General features: G+C 39.5%; 1 protein-coding gene across 2 annotated transcripts in view; it reads right to left on the reverse strand.

The window, feature by feature from the left end:
• Positions 1–15,303, reverse strand: part of UBE2D2 (ubiquitin conjugating enzyme E2 D2) — a 30,175-nt gene extending 14,872 nt beyond the window's left edge. Inside the window, exons 1-5 of one of the 2 annotated variants that reach the window (XM_026067862.1) lie at positions 15,283–15,303; positions 9,794–9,857; positions 4,842–4,873; positions 4,666–4,743; positions 4,472–4,577 (exon numbers count right to left, since the gene is read on the reverse strand). In XM_026067862.1, coding sequence (XP_025923647.1) covers positions 4,472–4,577; positions 4,666–4,743; positions 4,842–4,873; position 9,794 — 217 coding nt within the window. In that variant the 5' untranslated portion in view covers positions 9,795–9,857; positions 15,283–15,303. Of the gene's footprint in view, positions 1–4,471; positions 4,578–4,665; positions 4,744–4,841; positions 4,874–9,793; positions 9,858–15,282 lie in introns of those variants that run through there. The other variant, XM_026067861.1, reaches the window with a different exon arrangement.
• Between the last annotated feature and the right edge of the window lie 4,412 nt (positions 15,304–19,715).

The following is a 19,715-nucleotide window of genomic DNA, read 5'->3' on the forward strand; positions in this document are numbered from 1 at the left end:
CCACTCTATTCCTCCAAAAATAGAAAACAGACAGCTCTTGGAAGGATCACCTATACAAGCACCATATTTGGGTTTCAGACCCCAGGCTTTCAAACTTTGAGGCATACAAGTTGTCAGAGTGCTGTATCTGCACTCTTTCATCAGCACTGACAAGAAGAGTTAGAGGTATGTAGCACAAGAGCACACCTGAAGAGACTGCTCTACCAGGGTTAACTTCAGATGTTAGCTTCTGAGCAACTGGCTTGTGACTGAACGGACAAGATGCATCTGGGTAAACACTCATAAAAGTAACCCTGGACTCTGCTTGAGGTAGAGTCTACTTCTTCACCACAGTCCCATTTCAGACTCTTTCAGCAATCTTACCTAGTCTTACAGGAAGTGTAGCTTTAAATCTGAGTAGTTTAACCTTCTTGCTTCAAAGTAACTTAAATTCCTGCTAAGCCAGTTCAACAATTTCTGGATGCTGAGAGAAGAGAGATTAAGTTTTATGCAGTGCAACACACCTGGGAAGTCACACAAGTAAAGTTCACAAGAGTTGGAAGTGCTAGAATTAGTTTCCCATAAAACCCTAGCTCAGCACACGCGTACACAAATCATTATTTTGCAGCAAACCCATGACTCCTCCCCTCCCCCCCATATCTGGGCAAGCATTACAACAGAAATCAAAAGCCAAGAGGATGATCAGTAACCAAGTTTCTCATTTTCCCGAGACTAGGACTTGAGACTTCGTGATTTGAGATACAGAAATGCTGAGTCTTCCCCCATGCAACTGAAGATGGAAGCACTAGGAAGATGAAGTTCATTTAAAGTTTGCTCAGTACTTGGGAATTCCCAACAAGTCTTAAAACAGTGATTGTTAAATACCTGCACCTGTCAGAGCAATACCACAGAAAACTCACATTGCACTGAACATACGAGCAAACAGTGTTAAGTTGAATTCATGAAGTGAGACTGAAGTTACTCACTGCCATTGAACACACAGCCTCCCAGTGCACTGAATATAAGCTCCATAGTTCATTAGTTAAAAACCACTGTCAAGACACACATACTGGGGAGAAGGGGGAGGGCACGGGGCAAGTTATCCTGACTTTTTCTAAAGGAGTACTTTGGTTAATATTAAACTCTAGCACACCACTTGCCAAATTCAAGAGAAAGGTGTTTTCCAAAAATGGTTAAGGACAGTAGTAATCAGTCTATAAGACATTTTGTTCACCCCTGATTTTCAGACAACAGTAATTCTTATGTATGAATACATTAAGAGAACATTCTTACTTTAAGCCTATGTCTTCTGCTTAAGCTTTGGCATTTAAATCAACTACCAAGGTACATGCTTAAGACAATATTTTAAGATCATTTATTCTTCAATGAATATTTTTAGATCATCATTACTAATATCAGCAACTTAGCTATTTTACTATTTCATGAGACACTTGATGTTCTCCCAATTCTTCAAAACCCTTTTTAACACGTTTAGGAGGGGCAAACACTTAAAGATGGAAAGCAAATCCAAGATGGTAAGTCACCTCTACTATCATATCCAAGATTACTTTAACAAATTATCTATAGAGGGATAGAAACTTTCATATTTAGTGGTCTGAAATGAAATTATTGCAACACTTCCCCAGACTTAGGCATTAGCTATCTAACCTAGCAAAGAGGACAGAGGCAGGCTCCCAAATTAGATGCTCGGAATCCCCTCTGGAGTAGCCTACCCTCCTCTAGAGTGTGAGGAACCAAGATCCTTAAGTACAACTTATATTGGATGGTTAAGCAGCACTGACACAGTCTTTCCCGTTATTTCCACCAAAAAAGTGAAGCTACAGATTTAAACCAAGTCATGGCATACCACTTCACCTCCCCCATCAGAATGGCGGGGGGGAAGACCATGTTCAAGAAGTTTGGGGTACTACACAGCAATTGCAATAGAATATCCAGTCACATGAGCAGCTGACTGATCTCTACCACATGCCTCAGAAGAAAGCAGCTTGTGATAAACTGTTTCCTAGAAGAACTGTTCCTAGTCCTCCCTGTATATTCTGAGTAAACACACCTTTCCGAGCTGTGTTCTAGTTGAAGATTTTAACAGCTTGCTCCCACTGGTATCGCCTTCTAAATGTGCCACAATTCAGGAAATACTTCAAGAAATCCATACTACAAATATTAAGTTGTTGCTTTTGAAGGAACACAAGTTTCAAGCTTAACTACTGTTTTAAATCGTTATTCACTTAAGTTACCTAATCCTACAGCTTTTCCCCATCAGTGGTACATTTGCTCTTTGCTAACTCTTTGATCAGGCATCATAAAGAGTTTTAACCTGATGGAAAACATGTCCACCCTAAAAGATTCAAGTTGCCTTTGTGGAAAATATTAATGCTTGTTCAAGATAAGACTGATTCTTCTAAGTATATGCTCTTCCCCTGTTATTCCCCTAGTTTCAGTCTGCTTTCTGACAAACATCCCTGTTATTTTTGAGGGAAATATTCTGAATTTCTAGAAAGCTATCCATAAGAATTCCTCTTGCTGCCTTTAATTCCTCCACAAAACAAATGCCAACAGAAACTCAGAAAGGACTGTTTTCTCACCATCTAGGTCTGTATGCATTTTGTGCCATACAAAGAAGAGTTTGTGGGATCATACAAGTGAAAGATGAACAGTAATATAAATAAAGCATACTTCCTGGGAATAGATGTAAGGGGGGATAGGAGGGAGTGAGATAGAAGGGGCTACGTAGTACAAAACTGTTACACTGATCCTATGGCTTATTTTAGCTGAGCCAGGAGGATGCAGTTTGAAGCAGGCCAGGGGGTGAAAGGGGGAGAAAGGACTTCAAGGCAGAGAAGGGGAGGAGCTAGAAACGTCCAAAGCATGTTGCAACACAAAAACAGTTACACTGTTAATGGCAAGACAGGAAGTTTTATGACTCCTGATACACTGTGACAGCCATAGTAAAAAGCACATTCATGCTCTTAACTGGCCACTTAAGTTCTTGCCCCATCCTTTTGCTTTTAACCATCCTACTGACAGTGTATTTTCTAGTACTTTCAAATATGCTATTTACCACCCCATTGCATATAAGGCCATTTTAGAATGTAAATGAAAGTAAGAATGAAAGTAAGATACTATGCCACATTGTCACATATTCTCCAACTGTAAGCATTACAAACAGACAGCAATTTAATCAAACACAGATACATCTTTCTACCTCCAACAGAAGCTAGTACTTGACTGAAAGCATAAGGAAAGTGGTGTCAACCTGACACCTTGCCCCTTATTAACACCATTTCTTCAGTTCTTTCAACTCGCAGTGAAGACTTTCAGCTTTGTGCACTAGCAGATTCACTTCTGGCAAGGGACAAGTCAAGTATTGTTTTTGCCTTTCCATCTGCTTCTACAAATGCAGAAGACTTTAGCTGGACAGAGAAGGCAACAACTTTCACTGGTTCAGTAAAAGGGAGACAGTTATAAGCAAGAGAAGGGTAACAGGAGTCACCTGTCTGAACCAAAAGAAAGTGTCTGGGAATATCAACACACGTAGTTAGAAGAATTACAGGTAACAGGAGAACGTGCTAGAGCCAGGAGAGGATGCGAAGGATACTGTAATTACAAGTGTCAGGTACTTAAAAGCATATCCAGAAAGTTGGGATACTTGGCAGCAGTTGATTACAGAGCTAACGTGAAGCTACAGAACGGAATGATCAAGACATGATCCATGTACAGAAAAGATCCAAAGTTTTCTGAATTGCCATGGCTAGGTCTGCAAACCAATAGCTAGAAGACCAAGAAGATTAAATATGGTCTTCTTTTAAACTTTTTAAAACACCTGACCTGCGTTAAACATGAATACCACTTTAATAGGCAAGTGATCTTCCATGGGGACCTCAAATTTTCTTTGGCTAAAAGTAGCATTTAAGATATTGCAAGCCAATTAGTTTTGAAACATGTTTTAATAGTTCATGTCACTGGAAGTTTTGTTAAAAACTTAGCAACTAACTAATTTCTGATGTTCTCTTAAAAAAAAATATCCATCTTAGGTGACTCAAAAAAAGTAGGTTTTTCAGTTAGCCTTTAAGGACACACCTGTTTTCCTATGTGTTTTACCTGGTGTGGCTTTTTAGACCCTGGAGAAGTCTTGCTTTCTCATGCACTAGGTTAAAGTTATTTTTTAGTTCAAGCATTTGGACTAAAGCAAAATCTACTGAGGTGCCAAGACTATGTACTTATTAGTGAGAGACCACTAGTAAGACTTATCCAATCCACTGGCAAAATTAATCAGTCTCCCTATGGAGAAAGGGAGATCAGATTTAGAGAGCATTCAGCACTCATGAATTGGTTATGAGGTAGATGTGCGGCCACATGACCAAAGCTGTGACCACAAGAACAGTTAACAGTAGGAATGCAGCAGTTTTCACATTCTAAAACCAAGTCAATAATTCCTTTCAGCAGAGTAAAATTAAATGAGCATGGGAGGTACCTTTTGAAATAGTTAGTGCTGGAGACCACTGTGACCGTAGAATATCAAGACAAATGCTGCCATTACTGTTAATATTTGGATGATAGATTCTTGTTGTAAATGCAACCTGCAGAAGAAGGGAAATTTCAGTGTAGGCTCACAAATGTACATTAAAACACATGGTCCTAAATGGATTTACAGTACAAGCCACTCACCTTAGGTGGTTTGAAGGGATAATCTGTTGGGAAGTGAATTGTCAAGAAAAATACGCCACCCTGATAGGGACTGTCATTCTGTAAATGAAGAAGAATCATTATTCAGTTTGAGAAGTTATTTACAAGAGAGCTAGTCTTAAAAAAAAGTCTATGAACATCAACTCTTTCATACTTACTGGTCCCATTATTGTAGCTTGCCAATGGAACACTGAAAAAGAGAAAAAGTGATTTACTACAGTTTCTGTTTGGAGAAGCTCAAGTAATGAGCTAGTTACTTCCAGACAAAGCACTACAAAGCAGGAGTCTATTTGTAAAACAAAGCCTTCTGAAAGGCTGCAGGGAAGCAAGCCAAAGAACTAAACAGAGACAGGATGAAGTACCCAATGCTCTACACTCACTCAATTTACACTTTTAGAGATTGTTGTGGTAGCATACACCCATCATACCCCCCAAAACATCCCCTCACAGCAAAAATCCAGACAGTTAGAGTCAACATTTTAGACCTAATACAAATTTGTACATTCAGTTTTGCAGTTCCCCATGAATTTCTACAAGTACCTGAACCAAAGCCCAGTTTCCAGCAACTGCAGTGCCCTTTTAGGGTGAGCTACAGCAAAGCAAAGCTGTAGCATAAGCACATCCTTTACTAGGTAGGATCTCTGCCATATAGATTCTTAGCTGAATGGACTGCCTGAGGGTAAGCTTAAGCATTGCATTTGTCATGTGCAAAGAGATAACCTAAAATCAGCAGCATCTCATCTATTTTAGCTTAGTCTCCACACAGCCTCAAAGTTTCAGAGGAGCAGAAACCTAGATTATTTTTAAGAGAGGCAAGAATGACAGAGGAATACAGGAAAGTCTAAGTATTTGAGACCAGGATGTGCTAGCCTATGCTGTAGGTTAAAACTGATAAAAATTAAGTCTTATTCACATGCAGCTGTTCAAGAGAAAATCTAAACTTGGTAATACAGAATTGTGGAGAATGCCTTTATGCTGTAGAAAACAAGCAAGATAAATGCTGTTAGAAAGGAAATAAAGGAAATTCTCATACAGATTAACGTTGCTCTGTATTCCTCTGCTTTCTCTGAAAGTTACAGTGCTACTGTTCAAGGTGTACCAGGTTAACAACTGCCAAACAGTACTGCAGGAACTCTCCTTCTGCATGGACATCAGTTACATATTTATATTATCTTCAGGACAGGGGAGTTGTACAGAAGACTGTTCAGTTGTCACAACACAATTCTTCCTTAATGCTTTCTTACAGCATAGAAGTTGAAACCATCTGCAGGTTATGTATATAACCAGCAACTGATGTCTACAGCTTTCAAGACTGCTACCTGCGTCAAAGTAATCTTGGCCCACAGGGGCACTACTTGTTCTCCTCTAGCATGAGCGGCTTTTAATCACACAGTACAGGCATTACAACTGGGTATACCATACAAGGGGGGAAAAAAGCAAAGTAAAAACAGCCCTGCCAAGACTAAGGGACAAGAGGGGTTAGGATTAATAAGTTTGTAACAGAAGGTATTTTAAACACCACCAGCTAGCAAAGAAAAACTACATCTGATATAGACCCAGGAAATTAAGACAATGGGTCATGTACTCAGTCAAAGGTAATGTTCAGCCATCTTAAAATATTTCAGACAGCTTCAGAGTGAGTCCATGCTACCTGTAGAAGGACAGAGAGCAACCCAGARGAAGAAGACAGAGGGGAGGCCAAGGAGGGGGGAAAAAAAGGGGGAAAAAAAAAGGAAAAAGTAGTGAGGAGTGCTGCCAAGTGTGAAACAACTAAGAATTTCACAGGCAAAAATAGATGCTGATAATATCCACTAGGATTGTACTGGAAAATACAGGTAGCACTGGATGTTGACCTGCACACATCTGCACGCTTAAAAGACAAGATGAGATAACCAGCAATCACCCTAAACCCAAAAGAAGCCATAAAGAATTGAGAGCTTTACCAGTGAGCCTTGACATTTTACAAATTAGATGAGAGTTTCCTTCCGATTCCTATCCCAGAGTTGGGAAAATTCCTGGTTTAATTTAAGCTTTAGATTCTCACAACATCCAGGACAAGTTTGATGAACTGAAAGATGTATTTGTTATGCAAAGCTTGTTTCAGTCAATTATTTACTTTGAAATCAACCATTCAAAAAGGGTTTTGTTTTGTTGGTTTTTTTTTAACCAAGAAGGAAGTCTCTGACATTCAGTAGCTGAGCAGAGGTACCTGCTTGGAAGTAAACTAAACCACTGTGTAGTGTTTGGGAAGTATACTAAAGCTTTGGCAGTGCAACCCCATCACAAGCATCTTTCCAAAACAAATTGGGGGGGGGGGAGAAGGGGGATTAAAAAACATTACTGAGAGAAAGGAAATCCTGACCCTAAAGTTAAAGGCACAAGCAGCTTTTCTCCTTTTACAAGATTTATGAAATACAGGGATGAGAAGCTTGTAACAGGGAACAGATTAATCAACCAGACTAGAAAAAGTACCACTTTGCAAGCACAGCATGTTCTAAATTTTGAAGAACTTCATTCTGACAAGGCAACCTAGTCAGAACTAGAACACTGGGTTAGGTATGGAAGAAGTTACCTTTCAATTTCTATTCAGTTACTCATATCTCCAAAATGTCAGCTCTCAATACTGAAAGCCTTTCATTAGGTCTTCCAGAAGGAAGAGGGCATGAAGACACATTAATATTATTGCTGAATACAGAAAGCTTTAAAGCAACTTTCCATTACATTTATCAACTCATCTTCCCACCTCCTCTATCAGATTGTATCAAGCACCTTTGATGAACTGTTTCATAACTGATCACAACTATTTCACTTTGATAAACAGTTTCCAAAGAGTATATTGTGGCACAAGTCACACTTGCAAATTTACGGGATGAGCGGCCTCAAACTGACCCTGTATCTTAGCAATTTCCCTTCTATGCAGTTTCACCACTGCATACTTTGAAACACATTTTAAAAACAGAAATAAGTTATGGAGTAACAAAAGAAGCTTGATACAACTGTTAGAAACCTCAAAAATAAATGCGGCTTTGACTTGCCTGATAGCATTGCTAAAAAGGCTATACTTCTAGATATTTTCGTTCTTGAGTCTGTCTTTTTTAACCTAGTCCTAGATTTTTATAGGTGTGAGTTTCTACACACTTCAGCACTTGAGTAGTTCAGAAATGACTTGATCTCAGCAGTTAGTTTCTTCCTTTTGGAAAGGATACATAAACTTAAGTTCTTAGAGCATAAGAACAGCTAGATCTTGAATTAGCAAACTTGAGTTTTTATTATTTCCTACTCTCCTGGGTCAGATGCCATGCTGAACAGCACATTTGTCAGAGATACTGCACTGCACAACAAGTTACAAATCCATGCTTTGTAACAGCATACCAGTTAGGACTAAAGTGGCTGAAGCATTCATTATATAGCCTTTCCTATAGGGCAGAGCTGCTAAAAGAAAAAATATATGGATCAATTTGTACTTCTTATGCATTTCATATCTTAAATACTGATGTAAAGGTATTCACAATGCAAATACCTGAATTTGCCCTAGGGCCCTTGGTAAAACCAAAACAAAAAGTGAATTTACAAGTGTAAGTCATTACAGCGTTCTGCTTGCCGGTTTGTTAAGCTACAATCAAGAGTTGAAGAATTACTATGAAAAAGTAGCTTACCAAAAAAGCGTAAGCCTAGTTAGAGAAAAGCCTACTTCCAAGTGTACAACTTGTGAAACTGTTGCAGTTCAGTTTAAAATTAAGGCATCCTATGAAAAATTTCACAAGTACAGGCCAAAAATTAAGATGCCCTATTCACAGCTAATCAAAGCAGACAGGGAACATTACCTAGAACCGATTTAAAGAAGCATCCATATAAAGACCATTTAGTTAACGACACAACATCTTGCCCTCCCTAGCCCAACACATGCCAAGACAGCAGTAGGTCTTCTTCCTAATATAAAGCAGTGTATTTGAAAAGAAAAATGCAGAGTACGGCTTTTTAAGCAATAACTGATTCTTTTCCTGCTTCAACACTTCTTAGTTTTTAGAGCTTCGAAGAGGAGAGAAAAACAAGTTCAAAGCACCCACACCAGGAGAACAACTTTCCATAAGAATGAAACAGGAAAGACCACCAGCTGATGTGTATGCCAAAGAGATATTCCTAGGCATATGGAATCAGGCAGTGCCAACTGATTTGAATACTGTTTTTAACGCAGTAGTACCATCTGATTTACGGACGCACTACCTGTATTTCCTTATCTCATTTGAGGCTATGTCTAAATCAAGTGACAAGTTAGTTGATTACAGCAGGATTTAAACATTCTGATTTTGCTTAGCAAGCAATCCAGAAGTAGTAAGCCAAACTGAGTGAACTCCTCCTGCTTAAGGCTGGAGAAGAGCCAAGCCTGGTTTTCAGTTCTTATGCTCTGATGTGCCCTATAATACAATAACACAAAACAGATTAAAGAACAAGTGATGTTTCCAATGTTCCTATAACTCATTGACCACGGTAATTATTACAAACAAAAAAACCCCCTAAGATTACTGCACGATTTGAGCTTTAATTTACTAATTAGTCTCCCTTCCATTCACACTTTACCCTCTTATCCCTAAGGATTGCATGTAACCCTTTCACAAAAGGCAGTGGCAACTTCAGTTCCTGTGTTAAATACTGTTTAATCTTGACCTCACTGTACTAATATGAGGACTAGACTGATTTCTTACTTTATAGGACCCTGTGATTACACTACATATGATTTAGATACCAAACAAGTTCAAAAAGCTGTAGGAAGCTAGCTTGCTGCTTTGGCCAGAGAGCTGCCGAAGTTTACAAGCTTCTGCAGATAGCACACAGTGTAAAAATAGTAGAAGACCAACTTAGAAGCAAGCAGCTTAAGATGTGTTTAGCAGCCACAGCTGCCCAAAATGAAGTGACTGAGGGATCTTCAGTGATTCATGAGAGAAGTATTAAGGGATATAGAAGGGCAAGAAGTTTAAGGTTTATATGTAGAGTAATATCTAGCACACTTTTAACCAAAACATTGCAAGGGCACTCCTAGCTGAGGAAATAGACAGGAAAGTTAAAGACTCAAGTGTTTATTGGGTTAATATTCAGATACTAGCGTACTTACTGTCATCACCAACAGGCCCTGCTGAACACTGTGCTGGAGGATCACGTGCCAGATCATTCAACTCCTAAAAAAATAAATAAAATAAAATAAGAACAGGTTGTTTTTTTTTTAATTTCAAAACCAATCATATATTAACTCTAAAAACACTGCTAGTAATACTTGAGCTACCATGCTTACTTTAATATAATTTTTCTGACACTGCAAGGAAGCTAACCCCACAAAACTAATGCCAGTACCCCAGAAAGCAAAGTTGTACCTTAAGTTAAAATATTTGGCACACATCTTCAGTTACCTGCTGTGACTTAATAGTTTGGAAGCCTAAAGGAGTGTTCCTCAAGTCATAGAGCCAATCACATTAGCTTTGCCTTCATTAAAACTAAAGTACAGAATTTAAGAAACCCAAGCATCATCAAGGTATTATATACTCCACTATCTGTAGGCCACAGAAAGATAAGATGGCTTCAGTCCAGACACACTCTGTATTAGACTTCTTTTTAACCCTTGTATTATGACAGCTCCCAAGTGCTCCTGCTATAGTGAACTAGTCCATTTCAAGGATGCAGGTGTCTTTTTGCAGTATATAGAACTTAACAGCCTGGTTGCCTTTATCACCAAATCCACACATCGGTGAATAGAAGTGGTGAACTGAACAAAACGCAAGGTCTTATGCAGCTACAGAACTGCTAGTCTGTGAATGGAAGTTCTCACAATTTAAGTAAAACTAACTTTTTTTTAAAGTACCTGCCTCAAAATCTTATTCTGAAGAAACCCTATTAAGGACCTCAAAATTTCTCTAGCCCGATGTATTGAGCAATTCAGAATGCTTCTGAGCTATACCATATTTCAGTTTAAAGTAAATTTTCATCCGAGTCAGAAGAAAAAAAAGCACCGACAGTCATATTTTAATGAAGAAAAGTTGACACTGCCACTGGTAATTCATGTTAGCAAATTGCTCCTCCTAAATACACTACCAGGTATGAGCTGGTATTCTTGCTACTCTTCCCCAGGAATTAAAGATTTAATGGGAAGTGGAAATAGAAGTAAAGCTCTGAAATCAAGCTTATCTGTGCTAATTCTGGCTCAGCCATTGACCTGCTTTGCATGACTTTGTTAAAGAGGTAAAAATGATGGGCCCAAACAGGTTAGCTTTTGCTCATGCTGGCTCAGTCTAGGAAGCTAGATATAAACACCAGACAACTATTATGAGAACTAAATCTAGCATCCAGGAAACATTCCCATGCTGTCCCCTGAGCTGTTGCGTACTCAATACATCGCAGCCCGCAAGGGTTACTGCAACAGGCTACCTCACTTCACTTATCCACTGTGGAGTCCGAGAAAGAGGGTTTATCTGAAACTTGTGAAAGACAAAACACTGAAGGACAATGATCAAGACAAAGTGACTGCAGGAAGTGAAAAAGCTTGCAGCTTAACTGCCTCTTGTTATTTACAGGCAGCATTTAAGTTCTTGAATAGAAGACCTCTAGAAGTTCCAGCTTCTGTTTCCCATGAACAAGGGAGGCCACTGCTGACCAAACCCCCTACCTCAGTACAAGTTGCCAGATACCACAACAGGAAGTGAAGCCCTACTTCAGGTTTACCTGTTTGATGTTGCCTGACACCAGACAAGTGAATTTTGAGATTCCCCCCCCCCCCAGTATGCAGTTCCCCAAGAGTCTTACAGTGGAGATGCAGAGCTTCACATAGCCATGCTCCTGTATAGTACATAAGTTTAGTTTTCCTCTCAATGAGGCTCCCAACTTTTAAAGAGCCCAGTTGAAAACCTCCTTACTTGACACCACGGACAACTGAAGGCTTTCTGGTGTTCCCACTGAGCCTGTTACAGAGCTGATGCAAGCAAGCCCTGCTTATCCATCTTATGGTTCAACATGTACTTGGACTGGGGAAGATATTGAGAATGCAGCATCTGCTGAACAGCTACATCTACACCTGAAGGTAGAGAGCATCACCAAGCACGTCTGTAGGAAGTAAGGGAAGAAAAACCCTTCAGAGGTGTCAATTATGCAAGTCAACTCAGAGCAGCCAGTTTCACTCACACAAGGATTCCCTTCTTGACTGGGAAACTCTGCTACCATAGAAGTAGTAACAGTGCTCTCATTCCCCACCAGTGCACTTCATCCCACCCACTGTACATCTCTCTCCATTCTAAGTCCAGAGAACTATGGTGAGCATCATTAAGATTAATGGAAATTACTGTTCAGCCAACACCCCAGACACACACACGTAGTAACAATTTTTCAGACAGTAATAGTCTGCAAAAGACAGTGTCCCTCAGAGCAGCAACCTGCACTGTGCTCCATTTCACCATCAGTAAGCCAAGAGACACTCCTTGCCATCAAGGCAGCAAAGGAGCATGCAGTCAGTCACGCACAACTTCACTGACACCTTTATGGTCACCTGAAGGCCACATACATTCTTTGTGGTCAGTTGAGTCATGGCTAGAAAGAATGAAGTGACTCTCCACATGCACAAATTCAGAAGGACAGGCATGAAAGTTTACAAATACGGACTACCCTAATTTTTCCTAGCAACCCTCAGTAACTGCATAAAATTCATTTTCAAACACTATTGGACTCAAATCTTGTGGAGAAGAAAACACTGATGCTACAGTACTCAAAACTATGGTCAGATGCATCCATAAAAAAAAACCCTAAGCCTCTCCTCCTTGCCACTTGTAACTCTTTACTCCACTTTTATATACACACAGCATGCAGAAATAAAGCTTTATTAAGGGGAGTACAACAAGAAGCCATATTTTTCATGCGAGACCACAACCTACCATTCATCTTCTCTTCTATACAGGGAAAAATAATTACATACTCTGCCTACAGCTTGAACATGTTTTATTATCTAACGGAATTCAGAACACCAAAGCTACCCTTATGTTCACCCTACATCCTGCAGCTCAAAAGCAGTACTGCAGCACAGCTCCCATGCATGGATGAAGTAGCACACTACATGTGGCATCACTGGAAAAAAAAAGAAAGTCTCATGACAAGGTGGAGTCACCCTGTTTCTCAAAATTATTATTTCTCTTCAATCCTCAGTTCCAGTTAGAAGAAATACCTGCAGTTTTTTGAAGCTTTGTATAGTATCTCACCAGAAAGATGACTTAAAATGAATACTCATACCACTTGTGTCAGTGTTGCAGCTCTCACCTAAGGCTGTATGTCAGGTTCTGCTCCAAGAGTTCACACCAGATTAAAGCATCACAAACTAAAAGGCCTGCATGAGGAGCGATGCATAGGCTCCTTGCATTTGGAAAAGCTTAGCAACAAGTCTCAATCCAGGTCTCTATTCTTTAAGTGTTGCAGAGTTTAGCTGAACAGCTCAGATGACAATGAGAAAATTTAACTTCCACAATATACCTTCTTTAGAGTACAGACATCATCCACAGTAGACAGCCAGTTGCCCCTGAACACCAGAGACTAACATATTACGGGATTTGCTGGCAAGGCACAAATGACAAATTTTTAACATGCCATTCTCTTTAAGCTGCCTACATGCTAGCAAGACTTCCACAAGTCACTTCTCAGACTTGCAGAGCCAAGTTTAAAAGAATGATAATTATATACAGCTGCATTCATCCAGTACAAATGCAGAAGAGTGTACACTGCTGCAGTATAGCATGCCAAGTTTTTGCATCCACCTAAGATGTTATCTTGCCTTTTGAAAACTTTGGTGCAGTTTCTAAAGTACTCCTAACAGCAGATCTAGTGAGGTGTTTGTTTCCAGATGTTACTGAGGTAGACTGAAAAGCAGCTTATAATCCAAAATGAATGACTCAAGAGTTCAAATAAAACTTGAATTCATAATACATGCAGGATTCAATTACATTTTGGTATCATCTATAAGCCAGCCGTTACCACACATATCAGATCCTAAGCTGCAAGGCCTGCTAATATTTCCTAGCAGTCAGGGATGGCTTCTTGGTCAGTGATAAACTCTGATCTTGACAATGTTGATTTTAAACTAAAAGCTGAAGAAAGCTGTAGCTGGTTACCACTGAAGACTGTTTCTGAACCTTAGGCACATAGAGGTTTTACTTTAAGAACTTAATCTAAAGGCTGCTGAATTCTTCACTCTTAAACTTCAGTTTTCATTTTTCAGCTCCTAGAAGGCTACCTCACTTCAGTAGCAAAACTGAACTACCCAGCTTCAAGTTCCTGCCTTCTCCCCTGCAGCACACTACCCTTGGAGTTGGGCCCACTGCTGAGGATATTAACTTGACCCATCTTTAAAAGTTGAAAGCATTAATTGGTTCCCCAGAAAAAATGAGTATGTTGGAGCACACTGCAAAGGGCAGCAAAGTTCAAGAAATCTTGCCCAAATATCAAGCACTATCACTACACCCATGAACTAGTTATCCTAATTTAAAGCCACAGAACTCTCAAGAAACTGACATTTAAGCTCCCAAAAGTGGATTTGTGTTTCTAAGTTCCCAACAAAAAGTATATGCCTACTCAGAAGTTCGAGAAAAGTATTCTAAAGAAGAGGGAATATAGTTAAGCCACAGGCTCACCAGCTGTGCTACCAAAGTCATGAATATCATCAGCTGACAGTGAGGACTCAGGGTACATTGAAAAGCCAGTGCCACAAATCTCATTCAGATCAAGGTCAATTGCTACCCTTCTCCCATTACTCCATTTCCTACTAGCTAATACAATGCAATTAAAACTGCCATATCTTGATCAAGGAGTTCAAACTGCACAAGAAGTTTTTAAAGCACTGTCAAACATAAGTGCTGAGTTTTATTTTAAAGTTTAATCCTGTACATTTTTCAAAGTATAATTCACTTTAATTGCAAGCTTCAAAAATCTCCGTTACAGAGGTTCAAAGTTACTCCTCTAGAGAACAAGACACCCTCTTGAAAAAGTTGCTCTGGCTGGAAGATCAGACTAGTTTTTAAGGATTTTAAGTTAATCCTGATACAGCCTTCAGCAAGAAAAGCCAACATGGAAGATTACTACTCACTAGGTTGGCTTCATGATGTTGGTAGTTAACACCGCTGTCCTGCGGCAGTCAGTTCCAGCAATTTTAAACTTTGGTAAAATTCCCTAAATATATTAGATATGCTTCTGAGCAGTTAGGAGTATCTAAAGTCTTTTTTTTTTTTTTTTTTAAGGACTCTATGGCATCCTGTCTTTCCTCCTTACTCCAGTTTCAGGAAATTAGAGTTTGTATGCTAAAAATTATTCAGAGACTCAGATTAGCCTGATAAGCCTAATTTTCACTTGCAGTAGCAACTTGACAGCAAAACAAGCTTTTAATGCGACTTTAGCAAGTTCCTTTGCCTGAAGTCCCTGAAGCCTTCCTTGACAAGCAGCCTAAGATTGTGTTGCAAAATTGTAATTCATCTAACTAAAATAGAACTTCGAGCCACTTAACCATTACTTGGCAGCTGCTGTCAGAGCAGCTCTGAGCAACACAGAATCAGRGCGAAAGTCAAACCAATAGCAACTCTTCCTTACCTCAACATGAGCAGCCAGATCACAGCTCAGAGAAGCAGCTGCCAGCCACCTGAGGAGGTCTGACACAGAAGTTAAACGTCATAAAAGTCTGCTAAATATTTTTTAGGTCAGTGGGTTCTACATTTATCTGTTACAGAAGACACTACGTAGGATAAGGTGCAATAGCCTGTTATTACAATGCATTTTACATCACTTTATAGATGTACTAACAGCTTATCAAGCAGTACCTTTCTGCAAAGTAGTGCTCACATGTGTACACCAAGGTCAGATGACTGATTCCAGACAGTATTCAGAAGCGCTCTTCTGGTCTACGAGGCTTGCGTGATTCCAGAATACCTGCCATTCTAAGGCTACTTCCTCCTATTAACAGAAGCATTTTAATCTTCAGAAGGATTTTAATCCTTTTTGATTGAATCTGCTTTTTCAATACTTGAAATGGCTCAGGTCCACTGACTTTCTTGACTTCTCACAAGTCTCAGAAGAACTGCTAGAAGGCAATCAGTTAACCGAGTAACTTAAGAAAAAGTCAAGCTGCTTATTCCCCTGTATTTGATGCAAGGTATCCGTTATGAACAAGTTCTGATATATTGGTCACCTTTCATCTCTAAACCTGAAAGACAGCAATACCCACAGCAATGTACAACTCCCTCCTGGTAGGGAATACGAGTATCAGCAGAGCCTAAATAACTAACAGAAGCTTCACCAGTATACTGGGTATTGGCTACAAACAAGGTATTTAACTCAGATGGGCTGCACTAGCCGTTCCATGAACGCAGTAAAAAGCTACAACGGAAGGACTAGGTTGTTTCTAGTAGCTGCTTTAGAGCAGAGCAAATTGCAGAAGTAAGAGTTTGCTCAACACAGGCAGCATGCATACCATACAGTTTATACTTCAATATCATTTGAATAACTGATAATAATCCTGATGTAAGCCATCTGCTAGTAGTCTTCATTTTGACAGAAGTGACACTTAAGCATTTTATGGGGTCAAGCAGCTCTGGACTACAAGTGAGCCTTGTTGAGCCCAGGCATCACTACAGATTAGACTTTGGTTCTGTGGAGCAGTACTGCTTATTTGCAGAGGTCCAAAAGCAGGTAGTAAGCCACCATTCCTCTACCATAAGAAAATCTTTTACCTCAGCAAGACTCAAGCACAGCTTCTGTTTTGCCATTCCCCTCGTGGTAGGGGATCTCAAGCAGTTCGTACAGGGTAATCCATAAGAGACAGTGAACTAACCTTTTATTTGCTCTCCCATTCAAAGCAATTCCAAATGGTGTCCTACTTAATCAGTTATAGGTAATATATTTCCTAAAAATAAACAATGCAGACAGGGATGTAGCTGAATCCAAAGTGTTTTGGCTTGAATCTTAAATAGAAACCATTCATTACAGCCCTCCACTATAAATCTTATCCCATCTCTGGATATATTCAAAACAAATACAACATGGAGATAACAGTAACATTAATTATCCCTGCACTTCATAGCTACTCTGCAATTGGTTGTTATTGTTACATGCAACCCAACTTGTCCAAAGCTAAACACTTCTTCTGACAAGTGCAAGAGTCTCAAATTTTTTAGACCAGTGGGCCAGTAAGCACCTAGGCAAGAATTAAGAAAACTACTGCCTGAAAGACTGTGTAGTGAATAATACAAGCAGCAGTCCAACAACAAGCCTCAGTGTTTGAGACCTTTAGGAACATGTGCTTAAAGAACAGCTGCTGCTTCTTAATGCAGACACGTTACACCAGCTTGGGTCTCTGGAGAACTCTGGAGACAACTGTGCCTCCAGCGACATGCCCAGGACTAGGGCTGACCACAGAGGTTCTTGTACTAGCTCACATGCCAGTAACAATACTGCTCGGCAGACGGCAAACAACTTTATTCTGTTCTRCCCCTTTTGCCACCCAGAGGAGTTCAACATGCAAGAGGCCATTTTAGATAGCATCATTTGCACTGCATCAAAGGCTTATTACTCCTCAGATTTTCTGCTTTAGTTATTTCTCAAGTTCTCACGACTATACTATCAAAGCATACAAGAACTGTGGAGAAAACCTCACAGTCCATGGTAGAGAACAAAACTTGAACTGCCAAGTATTTATAAAGCCGGGGCAAAACTGAGAACTGAACACTAAATATATTGAGACTGATAATACCTTCTAAAAATGCCTAAGTAGCAGCTTTTGTTTCCATTGCCTTTCTTGTACTCAAGTCTATTGGGATTATTTCTACTTAATCCACATTCTGCAGGCTTCTGTTCTTGCCACAAGGTGCAAAGAGCAAAGGTGGGAAACTTGCTGTTCTGCTGCTTATTCCAACAAGGATGGTCACTACACATGAAATACTGCTGCTGCTTTCCCTAAAGATCAGGAAAAAAAAAAGATGACATAAACACTCTCCACAGGATTTAAAATAGCTGGAGTGTACATGACTAGTGATTACCCAAGTAGGAGTGAAATACAACCACAGTAACTCAAGTTAGAGTACTCCTTTTCCATCTGTAGCTTGACTCATAGATAACTTTAAAAGTAGTGATAGAAGAAGTGGTTATATTTCCTTTCACATACTTGGTTTCTGTTGGAGATTTTGGCTACAGCCCTATCATCACTACTCCCCTCAATAACCACTCAATCTACTAAAATGCTTCCTACTTTGAGCGTCGCTAAAGCAATGGTGTATATTGAGTTCTACAATATCACACTACTCTTCAAGTCTTTAGAGACTCATGTTACCTAACAGTCCCCATTATCCTTCAGGATTCCTTTGCTTTGAAAAGGAGCATGAACAATTAATCCATGAGTAACCAGTGTTAACAAAGACTAAATACATTCAATTTCTCTTCTGTTGAGAAATGCAGACTTGAAACATAAGTGCTCTGTGAGAATGTTTAATCCTGAAGCTAAATGAACACTAAACTCCAAAGAAGTCTCATTTAGCTTTGCCTGCTACACTTCATAAGGTACCGGACAAAAGTTATGCCCTCCCCACAAAATCCCTGTATTATTTGTTTTCTCATCCTTTTCCCCCCACCCCTTCCCAGCAGTCACATTTATTCTGTTCTACCATTCACCGTAGTGCCCCGGGTATATTCTAATGGCAGGCATAGGACCCACTCCCATAGAGGTATTTTGAAAGACCATTGCCCCTAAGTGCACAAATGTATTGCTGCAATAATTCAGAACAGTCTTCACATTGCAAAAAGTGTCACTAAAACAAGTGACAGAACTTTGCAGACTGAACTGATACTAAACTAGAATGTAACTTGCTTAATAGCAAGTCTAACTCAACAATATCTGAAATTTGTGTGGATTTTCTGCCAAACCTATGGATGAATCCACTTCTCCCTCATCTGTACTTTTTGATAACCAAGTAAAAAAAGCATAACCCCTTACTGTACACTTTTATTAGGAAATTAAATATACTAACCATTATACTCTAAATCCTTCCCTTTTATGCTCTACCTATTTCATGACCATAGGTAAGCCTTCAAGCTCTCTTCAGCTTTCTTCTTAGCCTTAGCTTTAATTTAATCAATACCATGCATTAAGTTTCACAATAACTTAAAAATAACCTACCGGCATAGCAAGGACATTAATATATTGTCCAAATCTTATATTATGCACAGAGGGAAAAAAAACAGCAAGAGATCTTGAATATTTGGCATCAGGTTCACATTTATTTCTCAACAAATATGAGACCCACATAGATAATTCAGATCAGAAATCCTATGGGAGGACTGGCTTCTAGATCTGAACCTTGCAGGCAGATTCCAAGCTGACAGCTACAGCTTTCAGGGAGAGGATACCAATTCCATGCCTGATTCACCAAGGCAGTAAAAGTGTGCTTGAATAGTCCTCTCTGGGAGAAACGGCTTTTTTGTGTCTAAAAGATACTATGATGATCAAGCAAGCTATAGTTTCAAGATCAGAGAAGAGATTCAGAAGCAATATTTTTCTAGAAAGCTGGCATATGGACTATAGCACATCTTCTCCAGAGGAAAGGATGTCTCACATACATTTCCCTATGAGCATACTAGATAGCTTCATCAAACTAATAATCTGAGTCAATGCTGTTCTAGAATACATCACACTATTTTGACTAGTTGAATGTGACAACTTACTGTGCTTCGCATTTCACTACCCAGCACCTAAGAACTCCATTTTCCTCAAGGAGCGATGAAGAACTTCAACATAAAGCTTAGAGGCAAGCTGTGTCAAAACTTTCAGTGAAAGAAGCGTTGCACTACTCCACATATCCTCTCCTAAAAACTGGCAAACAGCACTCAACAAAACAATCAGCTCAGCACATGGTATCTTGATGTTACTAAGTGCTAAACATACGCAGTTCCAGAAACGGGGCAATTTGAGAATGCATGCGTGTTAAACAACATTTCATCACATGCAGCAGTTGCAAGACTGAAGCTGCAGGATGCCG

This window comes from Apteryx rowi, unplaced genomic scaffold, assembly GCF_003343035.1.
Source record: "Apteryx rowi isolate R43461 unplaced genomic scaffold, aptRow1 scaffold_264, whole genome shotgun sequence".
NCBI classification, from domain to species: Eukaryota; Metazoa; Chordata; class Aves; order Apterygiformes; family Apterygidae; genus Apteryx; species Apteryx rowi.